The sequence below is a fragment of the Pelophylax lessonae genome (assembly GCF_965119305.1).
Source record: "Pelophylax lessonae genome assembly, chromosome: 10".
In the NCBI taxonomy this organism is placed as follows: domain Eukaryota; kingdom Metazoa; phylum Chordata; class Amphibia; order Anura; family Ranidae; genus Pelophylax; species Pelophylax lessonae.
This window is the reverse complement of record NC_138777.1, coordinates 49,937,822-49,951,964: the sequence shown is the minus strand read 5'-3', so window position 1 is coordinate 49,951,964 and position 14,143 is coordinate 49,937,822. Positions and strand designations below refer to the sequence as shown.

Below are 14,143 nucleotides of genomic sequence, written 5' to 3'. Positions count from 1 at the left end.
CGGTGAGGCTGTCTTTGATCAGTGTAGGTCGTTCGCCGGGAAGCTTCCGTGTTCCACAGCTCGATAGTCCGAAACCGGAAGTGACGTTATGACGCAATGAACTCCGCCCTACGGGTTTCGTCAGAGGACGTCTGCTGGAACGTCCACTTCTTGCCCTCTGCTGTGCTGCTGAAGCCAAAAGATATGGCTCTGATGTGAAGAATTTAGTTATTTGATGGGGCAGAAGGACTATGTGACGAGGGGGCTCTGTGTTTAGTTAACTCAGGAATAGGGGGGGGGGATTTAAGATTGAGGACTCTGATGTGATAAGAGGACTCTATGATAGTGAGACTTTAACATTTTAGACTAGAGTGGCTCAACATTGTGCATACTTCTAAAGATTGCATTGGGTGCAAAAAGATTAAGAGAAATGTTGGTGTTATTGTAGCCGATACTTTTTTTTTTTTTTTCTAAGGGAAGGGTTAAAATCCATTTGATTTTTTGCTGTCTGTGCCCTGCTGGGGAGGAGATGCATCAGGAAGTTTGAAGAAATCTTCCCAAAAGGGTCTTTGTGTGAGGTGTGACCAGTCAACGGAGTCTCCATCCCTGATGCATAAAGCAAAAAAGCTGGTCAGGAGTCTCCTATAAAGTCCCAACTCTCCTTCTTTTTTCTTTTAGTTCACAAAAGGGTCCCCAATCTTTTAGGAAGTGGTTACCTCAAAAAGTTTTCCTCATTGAAAGGCCACTATCTCGGGAAAATTTCAAAATTTTGGAATTTCCCCTCCCTTTCCATCTTGGTAAAAATTATTACCATAACTACTACAGGGGAGAATTCCCCAGTGGGGACGTTGACAGCAATACTAAGGAAAGGTTTCGACTTTACATACCCTTTAAGTGTGGTTGCAGTTTTTTCATTTTAGCTTCAATTTACTGTAGCCAGTTTGGTATACACTGCACTTCTGATTTGAGCATGTAGAACAGCCATTAGGTATTAATTGGGTACAATTAGGGCTGAGCTTGAACAGGATTTAGTTGATGTAATTATGGATGACAACATCACGCCCCTCCTAAATTACGAGGAGATTTAAGGCTTGACCTGATTCAGTCCTGGCCGTGATTGTGACATTTGCTGGCCGACAATGACATTTTGGTTATTAAGTGTCGTGTAATGTTTTATTACAGCAGAAATGGGTATAGAACGGTCATATATATAACAGACAGGGCTGTATCTGGCCATTAAATTGTCAAATGATACCCTTTGTAAAATGATTCTTCTGCCCACACTTCCCCACAATGGGTCATTAGCCAAAATGTTCAGATTTGGTCAAAAGAGGGAAACAAAACAAGGAAATAATCACTGTTTGTAAACTTTGAGGTTAAAGTGCTACTGCCTTTTACTGTGCTGACCTAGGCACTGGTCTGGTGGTATTATGATGAACACAGGCCGGGACAAGGGGTGGGCAGGAGGGGCGGCTTCCTGGATGCTGTGGTATTGTGAGGTGGGGGCACCATGAGAAGATTGAGGGGGGGGTGCTAGGAGTGGTGTTTTAGGGAGATTTGTGTTAGAATGAGTTGGGGGGGATTTTTTTTTTCTTTGCTAGTAGAGGTATGGGGTACCTCGAAGTTATGGTAGAGGGGGGGGGATTTTTTTTTGGGGGGGGGGGCTGTGTGTGCTTGTTATGCTTGTAGGGAGCTGTGGCAGCGCGGGGAGCTGTGGCAGCGCTGAGCTGGAGGGCTTCGTGTCCAGGCAAGTCTGTCATAACTCGCTAGTATGTGGTGCATACTAGTACATTATATCCTAAACCTGCATGGGGGGGCCCAATTTTTTTTTTTTTTCTTTTTGTGGTTGTTTACTACTGCTTTAAAAGATAAGATACAAAGATACATCAAGTGAAGAAAGTAAGTAGTGCATCTGGTATGGGGCAATCACTGTTTGGCCAATAATTTTCCCCTGGAACTGGTGATTTTTAAATACCACTTTTGTCGTACCTGATGCTGCTTGTAGAGCCACTCATAGCTCAAATTTTGGTTGATTACGCAAGAATTGGCCAGAAATCGAGCCATCTATAATGAGCTTTACACTGAAAGCACGTGGGCAAATGTTAGTGGGTTCATCCTGCAATGATGGCATGCAAACAGTAGTTTGTGCAAATTATTATTACTGCATGCAGCTTTGAGTAGTAATCACACATTTGGAGTCAAGGGAGGACTGGGCCAGGGGGCAAATGCCACCCTGATGCACCAAAAAAAGGCTGCACAGCTTCTTTCACAGACTTGCCTAAAGGATTCCTGGTGAAGAGAAGTAAAAAGTCCCTACTGCTGACCTACAGAGTATGGGATGAAGACAAGGACAGAGCACAGACCCCCCCCCCCCCCTAAAGGATTCCTGGTGAAGAGAAGTAAAAATTCCCCACTGCTGACCTACAGAGTATGGGATGAAGACAAGGACAGAGCGCAGACCCCCCCCCCCCCCCTAAAGGATTCGTGGTGAAGAGAAGTAAAAAGTCCCCACTGCTGACCTACAGAGTACGGGATGAAGACAAGGGCAGAGCGCAGACCTCCCCCCCCCCCCCCCCCCCCCAGTATGGATGGTGTAAACTGTGTCTGAGCAGAGGCCGGTTCCATGCCCCACTGGAAACACTCCTCCCCCAGGCAGCCCCGGCCAAGCTGTCCTAGATCTCCCCCCCAACTGCCCCCTGCTGACCAGGTCGAGAACCTGGATTCGGCCGGTGAGTAGAGAGTTCCTGGAGCAAAGCTTCAGCCTGGAGTGAGGGTCAGGAGGGGGTCAGGAAGAGAGAGAGAGTGGGAGGGAGGGCCGAGTCGCTGCACCATGGGCCTCTGGTTTGTGCTAGCCCCCTGGGCCGAAAGTTGCCAGTCTGCCCCTGTTTGTAATACTGGGCAATCCTTAAATGCTACTTTAGTCCACATTTTGTTGTTAACCAAGTGTAGCAATCTGATGCTAGCAATCAAAGGTGATCGCTGGAGATATTGGTAGCATGATCACACTACCCGCAAACACCCAACCTAAAAGATCTAGCACCTGTGCGGATTAGCCCCATCCGCCTGCAGTACTGCGAAGAGTGAGAAGAAAGACCATTACAGTGTAATGACTCTGCACCTCCCTCCGCACCTCTCACAGCTTTCTTGAAAATCCCTACAAATTTCAGGAATAATAAAACCCATTAGGCAGCGGGGGCTTTTCTTACAGCATGTAACATGAGGCTGGAGAATTCCCCCATCCTGGCTTCCTATCAGATGACTTTGGTGTCATTCACTTCTCCATGCAGACTTCAGTGCCTGTCTGTAGTCATTTGTAGAAGAGCCAGAGAATGATCCCAATGACGGACCGGAATGTAAAACTGTTTAAAACACTGTACCGATTTGTACATAGGAGTTCTTACCAGAATATTAACCCCTGACAGGCTTGCAATAACGTCTGGATATTTTGCCTGCAGACTCCTGTCAAAAACTTGTCTTGGTTTTTATAAGTGGGGGAGGGGTTAAAACTGAATTTCTGCAGAGTTTTTATTGCTGTCCTTGAAGATGAACCCTTGTGTCCTGCCCCAGTGACACATAGGGGGAGATTTCCTAAATCTGGAGAGCGCAAAATCTGCCGCAGCTTTGCATAGAAACCAATCCGCTTCCAGGTTTTAGCCCCCGTTCACATTGGCGCAATTTGACATGCGATTTGACAGGTCAAGCCGCATGTCAAATTGCAGCCTATTGCCGGCAGCAGGAGAGTCCCAATCAGTGCTGCGCCTCACCAATTTCCAAAAGTAGTTCCTGCACGACTTTTAGCGACTTTGGGGGGCGATTTCAATTGAAAATCGACCTTTTTTCCTAATCCAGTATACAGCTGTCAGATGACCAGCTCTTTCCCAGTCTGTCTAGAAGGAAGCTTCTAGTCCTCTGCTGCTGGTCACATGTTCAAAAAAATAAATAAATAAATAAAAAAACAGCCTTTGAAACAGAGTAACAATAAATAATTGATATCAATAAAAAATTTTTTTAATGTTCCTACAAATATATATTTGAAATTAAAACTGTATTCTTTTTTTGACAATAACAGTGTGGGAAGACTTCTGCCAGTTACAGGCTGTGTCATGTCCCCCCAGCCTGTAAGGCTCCGTGTACACGGGACGTTGTTAAAAGTCCCTTTGAATGCTGGAATTTTTAGGACGTTTGAAACGTCCGTTCAGTCGCGTTTGTACCCGCGTTTAGCGGGCGTTTAGCAGCGTTTGCGGGCGTTTGCGTTTAGAAGCGTTCCTAGAGGTCAAAAAAATTATTCCCCTTTAAAATGGAAAAACGCGAATGCTAAACGCGGGTCATCGCGTTCAGACGCGTTCGGACGCGTTCGGACGCGTTCGGACGCGTTTGTGCGTTTGAAACGCCGGGAAACACACGTTCGAACGCAAATAATTGCGTTCTAAAAACAGTCCCTGAACGCAACTGCCTGCAAATGACTGTAAACGACCTGGTGTACATGGACAGATAAGATAAAATGTAGATGGGTTCAGGGGCTTCTGAAAAAAACGCCCAACTGCTCCTAAACGGCCATTTCCAGCGTCCCGTGTACATGGAGCCTTAGATTAAAAGGGAGGTGAAGCCTCCATCAATCTACATGTAATATCCCACCCCCATTGTTTTTAGCTGATTAGTGAAGGAGGGAGTGGGCTGTCATTTACCACTGTGTATACGCCCACATGTGTGACTCTATAGTCACATGGGCTGCTCAGATGTGATAGGGTGGAAATGCTCCGAACAGAAACTCACTAAAAACTGAGCATGTGCAGAGCTGCCAACACTGCTCTGCAAAATCTCTAGGTACATTGGGGATATGGACAGAAGGGGGAGATGGAGAACAGCAGGATCAACTAGGTTTTTTGCAGAATACAGAAAACAAATCTTATAGTGAGTATGAACAGCATGTATTGATTTATTTTTATTTTATTTTTTTATGTTGTGGGTTTAGTGACACTTTAATAGTAGTTTTATTTTCCTTTTTCCTGTTTCTATTCACCCCACTGACTGCCATTTGGTGCCAATGGTGCTTATATGTTCCCCCGCTGTAGACATTACTAAGACTCCTCTCTTTAAGCTAGGTGTTGGTTTTCACTTAACAAGGAGTCATTGGCAGTCTCTCCCTTTTCTCCAGCCAGACATTTCTCACTTAGGAGTCAGTAAAAACCAACCTCCTTATTGCAGGGTTACATCTCCGTGTGTAAAGAACGTGTTATTAAAGCTGAAGTCTAGCAAATGGCTAAATAGACTAAATAAATATGAAAGTGGTTTTCCTTCCAAAGGATTTGTATTTCTGTCCATCCAGTCTTGAGATTTACAAAGTTTCGCTGTACAGCACAGTCCTGCCTGGCAGCAGAGGGGGACCTGGTTTTTCTTTGCTTCGGTCAAGTAATATTTGCAAGCCTTGTCCCCTGTCCTCTCCTATCCCTAAACAGGAGAGTAAAAAACGCTCTGTCCCTCTGCTCTCTCCTCCTCCTTTTGGCATACCGCTTGTGCTGCAGCGCAACTGATTGGTTCCTTGTTCTGCTTCACCAATCCTCCAGTCTGAGCCTTGCTGTACAGGGACTGTAATTGGCTAAAGCCTGGTCAAATGTAGGGACTTGTACTGCTTACAGTTAGAGAAAAAAAAATGTATTACCAGACCGTAAGGATTTGCTCCTTTAATGACCAGGCCCTTTTTTGCGATTCGGCACTGCATTACTTTAACGGAAAATTGTGCAGTCGTGCAACGCTGTACCTAAATAAATTGATGTCCTTTTTCCCCCACAAATAGAGCTTTCTTTTGGTGGTATTTGATCACCTGTGCAAATATATAATATATATATATATATATATATATATATTTATTTATTTCAAAGAAAGAGTGACCATTCTGGAAAAAAAAAGATATTTTACAAATTCTGCTATATAACATCCCCCCTCCCCCCAAAAAAAAATAAAAAATCTTAATTTTTTTTCATCCTTTTAGGCCAATTTGTATTCTGCTACATATTTTTGGTAAAAAAAGAATCGCAATAAGCGTATTTTGATTGGTTTGCACAAAAGTTATCGTGTCTACAAACTAGGGGAAAGATTTAGGTCCTATTTATTTATTTATTGATTTATTTATTTATTGTTTTACTAGTAATGGCGGCGATCTGCGTTTTTTAGCAGGACTGCGGCATTGTGGCGGACAGATCGGAACCATAACTGACACTTTTGACAAATATGACCAATATGCACTGTTACTGTAATAATGACACTGGCAGGCAAGGGGTTAACCCAGTGGTGATCAAAGGGTTAAATGTGAGCCTAGGGGAGTGTTTTCTAACTGTATGGGGGAGGGACTTGTGAAATGATCACAGAGACCTGTGATCCTATATAGAAGGATCACAGGCGCTCTGTAGTCATTTCAGAGAGAATAACGGTCAGCTGTGTTTACAGGTACGGCGGTCTGCTGCAGTATATATGTGGCAGGCAGTCGGCAAGCAGTTATTTCAAATTATTACAGAGCTGCAACAGGCTTTGTCTTTTATATGTAATAGGCTACTTAAAAATATAATTGCACCTTTTGTGATTCAAAAAAAAAAATTGTTGTTATATTGCTTTAAATGCCATGCAGATCCATTACCAGCAACCCCAAACATTATTTTTATATAGCACAAGCAATTACTGAAGTGTGGGAAAGCATGCATATAGGGAGTTATTTTAAAGTTGATGTAAACCCTCTCCTATACCCAGTGATGTGAACCGCCTCAGATGATTCACAGAGATGAAACAAATCTCCCTACATAAGTTTTACATGTATATCTGCTGTCTTCAGCTTTCTATATTCTTTATGAATTGAACATTGTATTAGGATTTTTACTTCCTCTTTTAGCAGTGGGAGGGGAGTCTAGGCATACACTGTGTGACAGCTGACTGGAGGAAAGATACACACCCTCCACCTCCACCTCCACATAGGCAGAGGAAGAAAGAAACTTGCTGTGCTGTGAATAGACCAGCTCTCTGCTAATCTATCTCTATGCACCTACCCTTACACAAATTTCCAGCTGCTTTTATCTCATGTGTCAGAACTTGTTAGAAATTCTCATGATGATAACAGAGGAACAGAGCAGCAGAAGGACACAGGACTTAGGGCTTTGGTGAGAGATAAGTAAACACTACAGATATGTGCCTAGGTCAAATTTCATGAATCTGGTTTACATTCACTTTAAACAAGGGGTAGGAGACGGTAGTATTTTCTGTTATATGGAAGAAGCTATCTGCTAATAGTACTGTATGTGGGAGGAAGTTGTCCCAGAGAAGCAGTTGCACATACTCAAACCAGACATAGGAGCCTGAAGGAGTTGCTATAATGAACTGCTTTTTTTTTTTTTTTTTATTCGATGTTGAATACGCTTGCTAAGGAAAACAGCATAGATAAATCTCAGTGGCATGCAATGACAAATTGTGCGTTTAACATGAAACCAGAAGTATTGGAAATTAAGCATTAAGGATTCTGCAGTTATAATAATAAATAATCTCTCTTCACAGGTGATACTGAGAACAATCTGGACATCACATTTAATGACCTCTCTGGCACGGACTCTGGTCCACACTCCCCAATATCTCCTGATGGCAAGAAAAGTCCAAAAGGCATCAAAAAGTTTTGGGGAAAGTAAGTTTATTTAATATAAATATATATTATAGAATAAATCTTTCTCTAATTTCTGCTAGTACATGAAAGTCCCAGGCTGTGACCCACCAGATCTCCTTTTTGAATTGAGTCATTTGTTGTAATACTTGCTTATCAAGTGGGAAATGATTGGACTGAACATTCACCAAATACATGAATTTGTGTCTGTGAAGCTCACAGTGTGCAGTGAAATTGGAGTAACCAATTTCAGTACAAAGGAGGTTTCTGTACAGCTGTAAAAAGACTGAAGGTCAGGCCGGAGTATAGATTTAAGTGGTCGGGCTTCCTAAAAATTATCACTTATTTGTAAGTGGATAGTGATGGGTTTACAAGGAAGAACTTTTTGCCAGCCCATTGAAAACTGTGCACTCTGTGTGATCCCATCTTAACAGTTGAAAAGAGAGAGACAAAGTAATTGTATTGAGTCATAGAGAGCTCATCCTAGTGGCTAATCAATATACACTATATTACTAAATGTATTGGGACGCCTGCCATTACACGCACATTTTAATGGCATCCCAGTCTTCGTCCGTAGGGTTCAATATTGAGTTGGCACACCCTTTGCAGATATTACAGCTTCAATTCTTCTAGGAAGGCTGTCCACAAGGTTTAGGAGTGTGTCTATGGGAATGTTTGACCATTCTTCCAGAAGGTGTTCTATCAGGTTGAGGTCAGGACTCACGAGGTCACCCCAAACTCGCTCATCCATGTCTTTATAGACCTTGCTGTGTGCACTGGTGGGCAGTTATGTTGGAACAGGAAGGGGCCATCCCCAAACTGTTCCCATAAAGTTAGGATCATGAAATTGTCCAAAATGTCTTGGTATGCTGACGCCTAAAGAGTTCCCTTCACTGGAACGAAGGGGCCATGCCCAACCCCACACCATAATCCACCCCTCCACCAAATGATTTGGACCAGTGCACAAAGCAATGTTAATAAAGACATGGATGAGCGAGTTTGGGGTGGAGGAACTTGACTGGCCTGCACAGAGTCCTGACCTCAACTTGATAGAACACCTTAGGGATGAATTAGAGCAGAGACTGCGAGCCAAGGCTTCCCATCCAACATCAGTGCCTGACCTCACAAATGCACTTCTGGAAGAATGGTCAAACATTCCCATAGACACACTCCTAATCCTTGTGGACAGCCTTCCCAGAAGAAATGAACCGATTATAGCTGCAATGGGTGGGCCAACTCAATATTGAACCCTGCGGACTAAGACTGGGGTGCCATTAAAGTTTGTGCGTGTAAAGGCAGGCACCCCAATACTTTTGGTAATATAGTATATTTCCATATTTAAAGCCCTTCTCCCACTATTTTTTCCTACGTAGCCCAGTTTAGGATCATAATAGCGATCAGCTTTTTAGAATTCTGTAGCTAATAGAGGGATTTCTCCCCATTTTCCTGTATATTTGAGGGATGTCAGACAGAACAGGATGTGAGAGGAAATCCCTCCAAATGTTACTTTTTATGAGCTTGATAATAGATTGGAACTTTCTCACAGTGAGACCCCCCCCCCCCCCCCCAATGTGGGATGGGGAGTGGACCTTTTGGAGTTGGGTCTTTAACCAATACGCTACCACAATTTGGCAAACAATAATTATATTTGCTTTGTTGTTAACAAAAAGGTACCACAGAAAATTTTGCTCATTGTGCATTTTTTTTTCAGATTAAGGAGAACCCCATCAGGACACTTTAATGCAGATGAGCTCGGACTTTCTGAATTTAAAAGAGGAGGAATGCGCGCAACTGCAGGACCAAGACTTGCTAGATCCAAGGATCCCCGCACCAAAAATAGGTAAGCTCCATATACACTCTTAATATTTCTATTACTTTTGGCAAACCTTACTATGTAAAGGGGAGCTCAATCCACAGGGGCCCCCAAAGATTTTTCATAATCTACAATACTTGTTTACCTATTCGTGTCTTGTGCCAACAATACAATGTTCACACTTCTCATTGTCATCTTCTGGTCTCCTCCTTGCTTAGATCTCTTCTCTCTTCAGGTGTTGGGAGACCACTGATAATGTAAATCCTGTGCATGCGAGCTGGAGGTACACTATATTACCAAAAGTATTGGGACGCCTGCCTTTACTCCCACATGAACTTTAATGGCATCCCAGTTTTAGTCTGTAGGGTTCAATATTGAGGTGGCCCACCCTTTGCAGCTATAACCGCTTCAACTCTTATGGGGAAGGTTTAGGGGTGTGTCTATGGGAAGGTTTGACCATTCTTCCAGAAGCGCATTTGTGAGGTCAGGCACTGATGTGAACGAAAAAGCCTGGCTCATAGTCTCTACTCTAATTCATCCCGAAGGTGCTCTATCAGGTTGAGGTGAGGACTCTGTGGAGTCAAGTTCCTCTACCCCAGACTCACTCATCCATGTCTTTATGGACCTTGTTCGTGCACTGGTGGGCATTCATGTTGAACCGGGAAGGGGCCATCCCCAAACTGTTCCCACAAAGTTGGGAGCATGAAATTGTCCGAAATGTCTTGGTATGCTGACACCTTAAGAGTTCTCTTCACTGGAACTAAGGGGCCAAGCCCAACCTCTGAAACACAAACCCACACCATAATCCCCCCTCCACCAAATGATTTGGACCAGTGCACAAAGCAAGGGCCATAAAGAAATGGATGAATGAGTTTGGGGTGAATGGAACTGGAACACACACACACATCATAGGTTGAACTGGATGGACTGATGTCTTTTTTCAACCTCACTAACTATGTAACTATGAACTTGATTGGCCTGCACAACGTCCTGACCTCAACCCGATAGAAGACCTTTGGGATGAATTAGAGTGGAGACTGCGAGCCAGGGCTTCCCATCCACATCAGTGCCTGATCTCACAAATGTGCTTCTGGAAGAATGGTCAAACATTCCCATAGACACACTCCTAAACCTTCCCTGAAGAGTTGAAGCTGTTATAGCCGCAAAGGTTGGGCCAACTCAATATTGAACCCTACAGACTAAGACTGGGATGCCATTAAATTTCATGTGTGTGTAAAGGCAGGCGTCCCAATACTTTTGGTAATATAGTGTGTATATCACCCCAGGACCTAGCTCAATTGATGCCATTGTGCAGGTGCTGGGAATGCTTTATGCAGACCCATGCATGCACTGCAGGCAGTTTATGCAAAATGAGCTTTCAGACATGTGAAGGAGTTTTCTGGCTGAAGATCCATTGAAAGTCTCCTCTACCAAAAAACCTGACCTGATAGAATGGATTTTTTTTTCACGTTTTATTCTACTTTTGTGTGCTTTTTTTTATTTATTTTTCCTTTAGATATGATTGACATCAGATTAAAGTAAAAGATTTTACCACTGTGTTGGCATTTAAAAACATTGCTTTGGGTTTGCTATGATATAATTTATATAAAGGCAAGCACATTTCTTCACTATAATATGAAGGCTGCATACCCCAGGTTTCCCCTCCCCAGTACCTTTTTGCTGGATTATTCCCCAAAAACAAACTCTTACACCCAGTGGTGTTCTACAGGGAGCTGCCTCTCCGCTGCAGCACACAGGGTCCGTTCTACCATCTTCTTTTGTGAAATCTTTAGGGCGGCACGTCATCAGGGGCCTGGCTTCAAAAAGCATGAAACAAAACCCTAATAGCACAGTGTAGGCACACTAGAATACCCCATGGCCTTCTGTGATGTATGACATGTATATCCCGGGAGGCTGCGGGTACTACATATGTAATGTTCCCCTAGGCGAGAATACAGGACATGTTCCCCCAAAAACGCAAAAAGTAAATAAAATGATGGTTGTAATGGAAAGGGGGAACGATAGACAGTGGGTAGGGTGGGGCGAAAGTCTGCCTTTAAAGCCCAACTGAAGTAATAGAAATGGATATTCTTGAAGATAGACTAACGGCCTCCACTTTCCTGTTCCAGCAGTTGGGCTGGTTTGCACACTAACTAACTAATCTGATCAGACATGCCCCATCTATTCTTCAGCAATTCAAGTCTGTGTAAGGATGTCCATGATGAGGGGTGTAGCCATTACCCTTTATACCAGTACAGGGCACTGGATTATGAGAGCAGGAGTTGCATTTTCCCTAAGAGGAAAGGGAATTTAAATTGTATGTAAATGCCAATCCATAAAAAAAAAAAAAAATCCGTGGACCAGGCACTAGCCAGAAACCTCAGGCCAAAAAGTTTTTGAACATTTGCACTGTAAAAATAAATTGCCACTAATAGTGTGTTCATTCAGCCCCAATGTCCAGTCCAGAGACTTGCACTTCAAGATCAAGTACACAGGGGATAGTGGATCACTTGCTGTGCACCTTCTCTATTCAGAAAATGTCCTGTATCTTTTTCATAGAATGCAAGATGTTCTGTGATTAAAGGAGGGGAGATTGTGCCGATAATCTGTGCCGCCTCCATTCACAGAACACCTTGCATTCTTTGAAAATAATACCAGACATTTTCTGAATGGAGGAAGTGTTGAGCAACCTACAGGCTCACTAAACCTTTGAACGGAAACCTGCTGTAACCTTTGCAGACAGAACTGCACAAGTCTGGTAATGCTACAGTATGTCCGAACCTGTGGAACGCATTGTCACAATGCAGCAGCAAAATACTGGGTACTTTTTTCACCTAAAATGAATAAGCCTGCAAAGAAAGTATAGAAAATGTAGTGTAATAATACAGGGTTTTGCTTTGCATTTACAACAGTACAGACTTTAGGTGGACTTTATATTCAAAGTCAAGGCATATTTTTCTTTTCATCTGTGGTATTCCTACCCTAATCAACACTTCTGCTTTGTATTGGCAGTGATTATAACGCTCCGTTTGCTCAGTGGAGTAATGAGCAGGTCTGCAACTGGCTGGAAGACTTTGGTCTGGGACAGTATGTTATATTTGCACGACAATGGGTGAATTCAGGTCATACGTTACTAACAGCCACGCCGCAGAGCCTAGAAAAGGTGAGGAGTTACCATTTAGATGGAATGTAATGTATATTTGTTTCACTGATGTTTAGATATACTGTACCTTAAGGAAGATTTATCACCAGAAGAACATAAATCTTATGGCACTTTTCCACTGCAATTCCCGGCTCGGCTCCACTCAGCACTGCTTGGCTCGGCTCAGTTTGCTTTTCCACTGTGTGGTACGAGTCGGCACCTTTCAGCACTGTATAGGCTCTACTCGGCTTGGTTTGCTTTTCCACTAAAGTAGTAAGTGGGTGGGATTACAACGATTCTCTGACCAATCAGTGGCTAGTAGTGACAATCAAGGCTGCATGCAAAGGATTGTGGGATATGGTATAGGTACGGCCCGCTTGGAACCCCAACCGAGGTTGCACTGTTTAAGCGAGCCGTACCGAGCCGTACCATGTAGTAGAAAAGCGCCGCTGTACTGAACCGTTCTAACATGTACCATGCAGTGGAAAAGTGCCATACCATGCAGTGGAAAAGTGCCTTTGGTAAACCCCTAGGGCAGTGGTTCCCAACTCCTGTCCTCAGGACCCACTAACAGGCCAGAGTTTAGGTATTACCTTGGGGAGATCCAGACTAGAATACTGCAATCACTGAGCAGCAAATGATATCACATGTGATGTATTTCAGTTATCTTGCAAACCTGGCCTGTTAGTGGATCCTGAGGACAGGAGTTGAGCCACTGCCCTAGGGGATCTTGTACACATAGCAATTGTCCCCATCTAAATTTGTGGAGGGATGGATAAGCTTTGGTGACAGATATTTAGCCAACCCCCTACCCCCCCCCCCCCCATCCCACATCTAGCTAATTGACCACACAGATCAAGTGATGGCTCAAACAAACTTGGGGTGTGACAGGTAGTGCACACAGAGCCTGTGCAACCCCAACCTCCCCCTCCTCCTAAGATACCACCGAACTGTGCTGTGCAAAGCTGTCTCCTAATCATTGCTGTTTAACAAAGTCTGGAGCTGCAGCCTGCTATTCAGGTATGAAGAGACTGAAAACTGTCAGCTTGTGTCGTAAATGATTGAAGCTTGAAAAAAGGAATTTCATTCACTAAAACACAAGTTGATAATGGCACATTTCACTTGTTCGAGACAGCCTAGTGCAGTGCATGGTTTTTATTGTCAGATTGTGTTTTTGTGAATGAAAGCCCCTTTCTCCAGCTTCACAAAACAAGCTGACAGTTTCCACTCTCTCCGCTGAATATCCGGCTGCAGCTCTAAGCACCAAATAAACGAAAGAGGAGAGATTAGGAAACATGGCATTGCAAAATGGAGAGGGGACGGGGCTCAGTTCTGATTGTAACTCCTCTCTGCCCATGGAAACTCCTATTTTTATGCTTTAGGAAGGGTGGATCTACAACCAGCAATGGCAAAAAAGATTTATTTAACTTCTACTGCTCAGATAATAATGGGGACAAGTGCTGTGGTTATTGGGAGACCTAATAAGTTATTTTTCCTCTGGTGATGGATCTACAGTAAACTAAAGTCGGCTCAATCTAGTTCAACAAATAGAATAAATTAATAGAAAACCTCC

At 43.5% G+C, this 14,143-nt stretch overlaps 1 protein-coding gene across 2 annotated transcripts in view; it reads left to right on the top strand.

Moving 5' to 3' along the window:
* PPFIBP2 (PPFIA binding protein 2) overlaps window positions 1–14,143 on the top strand; it is a 364,249-nt gene that overhangs the window by 307,822 nt on the left and 42,284 nt on the right. For both annotated transcript variants that reach the window (XM_082270389.1, XM_082270388.1), the window contains 3 exons: window positions 7,516–7,639; window positions 9,327–9,455; window positions 12,441–12,591. In XM_082270389.1, the coding sequence (XP_082126515.1) occupies window positions 7,516–7,639; window positions 9,327–9,455; window positions 12,441–12,591 (404 nt within the window). The remainder of the gene's footprint in view (window positions 1–7,515; window positions 7,640–9,326; window positions 9,456–12,440; window positions 12,592–14,143) is intronic.